This window comes from Littorina saxatilis, linkage group LG6, assembly GCF_037325665.1.
Source record: "Littorina saxatilis isolate snail1 linkage group LG6, US_GU_Lsax_2.0, whole genome shotgun sequence".
Lineage (NCBI taxonomy): Eukaryota > Metazoa > Mollusca > Gastropoda > Littorinimorpha > Littorinidae > Littorina > Littorina saxatilis.
This window is the reverse complement of record NC_090250.1, coordinates 5,134,925-5,142,734: the sequence shown is the minus strand read 5'-3', so window position 1 is coordinate 5,142,734 and position 7,810 is coordinate 5,134,925. Positions and strand designations below refer to the sequence as shown.

The 7,810-nt window shown below is 43.7% G+C and overlaps 1 protein-coding gene across 1 annotated transcript; it reads left to right on the top strand.

Annotated features, from left to right (window-relative positions):
* Positions 1 to 3,606: 3,606 nt before the first annotated feature.
* On the top strand, positions 3,607 to 6,941 carry LOC138968340 (muscarinic acetylcholine receptor M5-like). Its single transcript, XM_070340897.1, has 2 exons — positions 3,607 to 4,064; positions 4,757 to 6,941. The coding sequence occupies exons 1-2, from the start codon at positions 3,729 to 3,731 to the stop codon at positions 6,449 to 6,451; spliced, it is 2,031 nt and encodes a 676-aa protein (XP_070196998.1). The 5' UTR covers positions 3,607 to 3,728; the 3' UTR covers positions 6,452 to 6,941.
* Positions 6,942 to 7,810: the final 869 nt, after the last annotated feature.

Genomic DNA, 7,810 nt, shown 5'->3' with positions numbered 1-7,810 from the left:
CACTGCCTTTGCCATGAGCGGTGGACTGACGATGCTACGAGTATACGGTCTTGCTGCGTTGCATTGCGTTCCGTTTCATTCTGTGAGTTCGACAGCTACTTGACTAAATGTTGTATTTTCGCCTTACGCGACTTGTTAATTCAATTATTTTTAAATTCATTTGTGCGTTTCAATGATTATTTCACCCCGTTAACCTATGCAGTTCGTCTTATTTGAAAGCCTCTAAATCACTCAACTATGCATGCACATTGCATAGTTTTAAACTCAACGATAAATATTGATTCAAACCTGTGGCATTGCCTTTCATGCCATGTTTGCGCCATTCTTGCACGCTTTGGGGTATTTTCACAAAATCCACCGTGGATGACTTTTGTTTCAGCGGAAATGCGCTTGCATCCGTCAAAGATAGTCATGGGATTTGCACACCTGACGAAAAATTAAGATCTTTATTCTGTATGCAACAGTTGCTAGATTTTGCCTGTTTTAAACTTTTGTTGTATTTGTTTTCTTCGTATTATTATTTTCATTTGAAAGGCACCTGAAATAAAAATTAAACAATTAAAAAACAATCCGACAACACCAGTTTAGGGCATGCACAGTGAGCTTAGATAAATTGACACGGGTATCAATCTCTTTGGTTGCGGTAGAATTTTTATTTAATTTGTTACAAAGTTTAGTTTCCTTAAAAAAAACAAAAGAACTGAACTTTTTCCACATGCAAAATAGGACAAAAAAGCGGTTTTGGTGATATTTGTCTTTACCAGAAGAAAACTTCTGCACATCATTGAACAATTCTGTTCTCAGGGCTATTCACCTCTGTGGAGTGACCATTTATTTTACGTGAGAATCTACTGTGTGTGTGTGTGTGTGTGTGTGTGTGTGTGTGTGTGTGTGTGTGTGTGTGTGTGTGTGTGTGTGTGTGTGTGTGTGTGTGTGTGTGTGTGTGTGTGTGTGTGTGTGTGTGTGTGCCTCTGTGCCTAGGTGGATGAATAGGAAGTTTCAGTTTGCAGGGAAAATGTGATGGTACATACTAGGAAAAATAGCACCATTATAACAATTGTCATTGTTTTACCGAATGATGTAGCAAAGACAAACGCCTAAAGGCTTGTGACTCTTTTCTTTCTATTAATTATTAATTGCAGACAGATTTTTTCACAGTACTTAGTATTCCTTCGCATATAAAAGCTTTACCTCAGGCCTCTGATCTGTCTCTGCCCACCTGTCTGTGAATCTGTCTGTCTGTCTGTCTGTCTGTCTGTCTCTCTCTCTCAATATTGAAATCATTGAATATCGTTAATAATACGGAAAGCCATAATTATCTTTGTGTACCCTTTCTACTCATGTACAGTATAGCTCTGATTGCTTTCGCTTGTCGAAAGGAAACTATAAACTTCAAAGCAAGTGAGACAAAAAAACCACTAGAAACTAGCAACACGTAACAGCTAGCTCAATGAAATTGCAATTATTCGGGAGAGCTAGGCAATGGAGTGATGGGGAGAGCTAGGCAATGGAGTGATGGGGAGAGCTAGGCAATGGAGTGATGGGGAGAGCTAGGCAATGGAGTGATGGGGAGAGCTAGGCAATGGGGTGATGGGGAGAGCTAGGCAATGGAGTGATGGGGAGAGCTAGGCAATGGAGTGATGGGGAGAGCTAGGCAATGGAGTGATGGGGTGGGGTGGTCGGGGTGGAATGGGTACGGGGCGGGGGGGGGGGGACGTGGTTGTTGGTTGTGGTGGGTGGGGAGGGGTTCAGGAGAACACACTGACACCGCTTTCCTCCACGTAGTCACATCGTCCAACTCCCTTCCCCCCACCCCCACCCCCGTTGGTGGTGGTGGTAGGTGGGTTGGTGGTGGTGGTGGTGGGGGGGGGGGGTTGAGAGGGGGTTCAGGAGAACACACTGACACTGCTTTCCTCCACGTAGTCACAGCGTTCCACCACCTCCCCCCCCTCGTGTTCTTTACCCCCACCTTCGTTTTCTGAGTATAACTGTCATTCAAGCTGTTACTCTTCATAACTTTTCTCCAGTAATATCAGTTTCCTACATCATACAGGTGCAGCTGTGGTGTCTGTTCCAAATCAACCACAATCGGGCAGAGCTGATTTGACGATTGCGAATCATGGTCAAAACGTGTTCTGAGAAGGAAAAATGATCCTAACATTTTTGCGTTGCCGTTTGTGATCTTTAATGAATTTAAACTTGATAGGCTGCAAATACTTCTATTATTCTTTTAAACGAAGGTACTTTACACCGCTAAAATAAAACAAAAAACAACATTTTCTTTATTGATTTTTTAAAATATGTTTCAGGTATTGGCCAACACGTAAACCAACATTTTGCATGGACGTATTCACAAACTTGTTCTACAAGGTGACAGCTCAAGACACAATCGTCAAGGAAACATTTGAGAGCAGATCGCACATGAGGACCCTTCATTCTGAGTCATCACTACATGCAACTGCTGATAGGCAAAGAGACTAGTCCGTAACGTTGACATAGGCGCCGCTAAAACCACTCACAATCCCACCAAACAAAGTTCACAGACGAGCGCACAATTTAGCTCTTCATTCTGAGTGAGCACTCCATATCACTGCGGCCAGACGAGGACATTAAATTATTACGCCTGACATCAAGAGCATCAAAGACAGCTTTTTCCACAACACGAAAATCAAGTTCACCAAATCGATTTCGGAAAAAAACACATACACAAAAACTGCACAGCCGGGCCCTTCATTCTGAGTTTGTGCTCCAAACAGCTAGCTGCCATTAGGTCTAGGTCATCATTTTGACATCAGCAGTGAGCAGTAAAACCAGCTTCTATTAACATGACAATACCAAGCCGACAAAACTGCCTTCAGAAAGAGCACAGCAGAACCGTTTTGTTCAGAGGTTGCGCTCCATTCAACTACCGTTAGTCGAGGAAACTAGGTCAGAACGTTGACATCAGAACCCTTTTGTTCTGAGGTTGCGTTCCATACAACTACCGCTAGTCGAGGAAACTAGGTCAGAACGTTGACGTCAGAAGTGAGCAAACAAGGTACAATCTATTATACCGACAATAACAACCCTACCAAACTGACTTATTGAACGAAGATAATAGCCTTGACCTAAAATAGTGAGCAGTTACAAAAAGAAAGAAAAAACCCAGCTTCCATCAAAACGACAAGTACAAAACTGACCTTAGAAAAAAACGTACAACAGGACCTTTGATTGTGAGTGTGCGCTCCATTCAACTGCTGTTGGACGCAGAAAGTAGGTTGTAACGTTGACATCAAAAGTGATCAGTAAAATAATAATAAAATTAAAATACAATTTAAAAAAGTATCCGTCAGTACGCCAACGTCAAGCCAACCAAACTTGCCGCTTCATCCCGAAGAAGTCAGCGACAGTTGACGATGAAGAAAATACCAAGACTGGCTTCTGCTGTGTATTCTTTTCGTTCAAAGGCCTCCTTAAGTGAGCCCGAAGTTGACTTGGCAAAGTCTTTCTACCGACAACTCAGTGCAAACAGTTTCTTGCAACCAGCTTCGTGAAGTAGACTTTGTACCGACAACTCAGTGCAACCAGCTTCGTGAAGTAGACTTTGTACCGACAACTCAGTGCAACCAGCTTCGTGAAGTAGACTTTCTACCGACAACTCAGTGCAAACAGTTTCTTGCAACCAGCTTCGTGAAGTAGACTTTGCCCAATTAATTGTATCTAGGCTTTAAACTGGCCGCTAAAAAACGATGGCTGACCCTAGTTTCACAGAGACAACAACCATGGCAGCGGACTTTCAAGAAAACAACAGCGACGACGACGACGACTACAGTCTGGAACTTCTGCCTCTCCACATCCTCATCCCTACAGTGGTTGTGGTGGTGCTGGTGGTGATGGTGGCGGTAGGGGGTAACCTGTTGGTGCTGGTGTCGTATGCACGAGACGCTCGTCTGCGCACCGTGAGCAACTTGTATCTGCTTAACCTGGCCGTGTGCGACGTCCTTCTGGCCACTGTCAGCATGCCCTTCTACCTGGTGCCGACTGTGTATCAACTCGACTGGCCGTTCGGAACAGTGTTCTGCAAGGTGGGTACAGAGGAAACCCAATTTAAGACCTTTTGTAAGACTGTGTCTTGACCCAATTTAAGACCTTTTGTAAGACTGTGTCTTGACCCAATTTAAGACCTTTTGTAAGACTGTGTCTTGACCCAATTTAAGACCTTTTGTAAGACTGTGTCTTGACCCAATTTAAGACCTTTTGTAAGACTGTGTCTTCACCCAATTTAAGACCTTTTGTAAGACTGTGTCTTCAATAACTAGTGTAAAGTTACAATTTCGAAACTCCCTAATTTTTAAGACCTGATTTGTTCAAATTTTTGCAGGTCTTAAAAATGTGTTTGTTGGTGTATAATTATGTTAGTGTGTGTGTGTGTGTGTGTGTGTGTGTTTGTATATGTGTGTGTGTATATGTGTGTGTGTGTGTGTGTGTGTGTGTCGATCGGAGAGGAGTCACTTTCCTTATATAGTCTACTAAATCGAGTTTGATCCTTATTTTCTTGGGGGGGGGGGGGTGTTAAGGCGTGGGGTGGGGGGGGGGGGTGGGAGTGGGGGGGTGGAGGGGAGGGAATTCAAATAATTACGATCTAGGGTCGGTAGGGAAAATAATAGGATCGGTTGGGGAATTGGCAACATTGCTTTTATTTTTTTAATTTAGCCTAATGCACATCTTACTTACTGCGTCATTGCTATAATTATAATCGTGTGCTTTTTGTCATCAGGTGTACCTGCTGAACGACTACACGCTGTGCGCACAGTCTGTCTTCCTGGTCATTCTGGTCAGTCTCGACCAGCTGCTCATCCTCCGCACAGGTGTCCTCTACGCCACCGTAGAGACCAAGCGTAAAGCCTACGTCAAAATCGCCATCGCCTGGCTCGTCTCTTTCCTCATCTACGGGCCGGCCATCGTCGGCTGGGACCACTGGGTGGGCTATTCTGTGCTGGAACCGTTTGAATGCGACGTGGAGTTTTACACCAACGAGATCTACACGTCTGCTGCTGCTGTGTTGGAGTTCGTTCTCCCGGCTGTGACACTGACTGCTCTAAATTCTGGAGTGTACTGGGAGATTCGCAAACGTACGAAAACCAATCTTTCTGGCAGCGTTTCGGCTACTGCAGCTGCTGCTGCGACGAAGACAGTCGGGTCAAAATCCGCCGCGACAAATAGTCCTGGTTGTGAAAATGTTAATCTTGCGGGGGAAAACGACTCGCACGCGCGAAAAACTTCGCTGGTCGTTTCTACGATTGAAACACTAACGGAACGATTTCGTAGGTCTAATCAAGTCATGCCGGTAAGAAATGACCCGGCAGGTTTGAATTCAGAACAGAAGGAGACCACTTTATTTCAGTGTGTTGAAACGGAGTCTCCCACGGCAGAGCAGTATCCGATGGAGAACACTTTATCTCAGCCACCCACGGATGGACAGTCTACTACGGAGATAAAACAGAAGATAAATGATAACCAATCCGATGTGAAGGAGGCTTTGACATCTTCTCATATGGTTCATAACGATTCGACACTCCAGAACGATGTCGGATTTGTGACCCCAAACGGCCATCAACTTTATCCCGAAGAAGAAACTGTTACATCTGCCAATCACAGCGATTCGACACACCAGAATGATATCAGTTTTGTCACCCAAAATGGCCACCAACTGCGTTCTGAAGAACATTTTACACCCTCCAACACAGTTCGTAGGGATTCAACACTTCAGAATGGTGTCAGTTTTGTTAACAAAAGCAGCTGTCAACTCCGTTCTGAAGAAGATACTTTTGCATCTGTCAAAATGGTTCGTAGGGATTCAACACGTCACAATGGTGCCAGGTGTGTTAACCAAAACAGCTGCCAACCCTGTACTGAAGAAGAAGATTTTACTCCCGCTCACGTGGTTTGTGGCGAATCAAGATTTCAGACGAGTGTAGATTTTGTTCCTCAAAACAACAATCAAAGATGTCCAGAACAACTCTTCAAGGGAACGTCGACAACACTCGCAGCTCAGCCATCTTGTTCAGCAACGGCAACTGCAAAACGCTCTCGAACCTGCTTCCCCGTTAAACGACTCATGAAAGCGCCTGAAAGCCAACGCAAGTTCAACAGAGCAGTCCGAAAAGACATGAAAGCAGCGAAAGCTTTGTTCATATTTGTGGTTGCGTTTCTTCTTCTATGGACCCCTTACACTATCGCTACGGTTGTTATAGCTTTTTGTGACGAGGGGTGCGTCAACGAACAGGTGTACGAGTTCTTCGTTTGGTTGCTGTGGTTTAAAGCCGCGGTGAACCCTTTTCTCTACGCCGCAAACAATTCGAGGTTTAAAACGAATTTTATTCAAATATTGAGTAAAGTGTGCTTCTGTTGTAGGGATAGATGGAACTCGCTGCAGGCAGATACCAACAGAAACGTGACTTCATTTCAATAGTTGTGGTGATTTTGTCCCCTCATCTCTTGTTGAATTCAGACAACGAGAACTTTATTCAGTAAAGTGTGCTTCTGTTACAAGAATGAATAGAACTCAACAGTCGAGCGACCAACAGAAATGTGACTTCCTTGTGATAGTTTTAAATGATTTGTGATAAGTGGCTATGACGTTCAACATTTAATCTAATATTCGTTTATTTTGGTCATCGTGTAAGTCACAACAGACCAGTTTGTTTGTTTGTTTGTTTGTTTGTTTGTTTGAATGCAACGAACACTCTTTCACCTGAACATATACCATGTTTCAAACAACGACCTGGCTTTCTGATCGCGTGGAAAGAGGGACGCTTGATGACTAGTTGACGTTTTCTGGACAGAAACAAAGGGAAGTAATAAGCGATCTAAATGTAGACAACACAGTCTAGTAAGCTAGAGTTATGCGGAGCGGGTCTCCTGGAACCTGAGTAACAATAGGAAGCATGGAAATGTAAGAAACGAATTTTATCCCCGAGTACGCAGTACTAGGGTCCAGCAGACTTTAATTGTGTGTCTGTGTGTGTGTGTGTGTGTCTGTCTGTCTCGACTTAACAGCTTATTGCTGGGAAACTACTGGGCGCAGTTCTTTCAAAAGTTGATACACGAACTTGATAATAGGTCCGATTGATCGTATTAAAACTTCATAATGTTACCTGGGACCTAAATGCGAAATAAATCACAAAAGCCACTCTTAACGGTGGGAGTTTTTGCGGTGGGAGGCTGGTCGCTTTGCGAACAGCCTGAACTAAAGGGGAGACTTGGACGGCGAACACGTCACGCAGTGACGAGAAAAGCATGATTTCAGTGCAAGCCAGACAACGGGGGAAATGGTCTCGGCAAAGAAATTACAATGCAGGGTTTGGTCTCGGTGAAAGAGAGCAGAGAGCACGAGAGAGTCTATGGCCAAAATGATCCGGGTTCGATTCCCGGCATGGGCGTTCTATTTTTTTTTTTAATTCTTGTTTACTATTGTTTATTATGAACGTTTTAATGTTTAATTTTACTCTAATAGTTTTTTTAATTGTGTAAAATAAATTTAAAATTTTTTTTTTTTTTTTTTTAATCCACGTGCACAAGACAAAAACTTTCATACTGGGGGAGCGAGCCAGTCTGAAGAGTACTCGGATCCAGCGCCAGCGTTTTTTATTTATCCTCGAAAGTGTGTGAAATACATGTCAGTGCTTCTTAAAGTGTGTGAAATACATGTCAGTGCTTCTTAAATTGTTCGCTCGGGTACCGGGAGACTGGTTCCGCATAATTCGCACTTACTCCAAGTTCCCGAATTACCATTGTTGTCTAGCGTTTACCTCCCCTCCCTTTGCTTGTT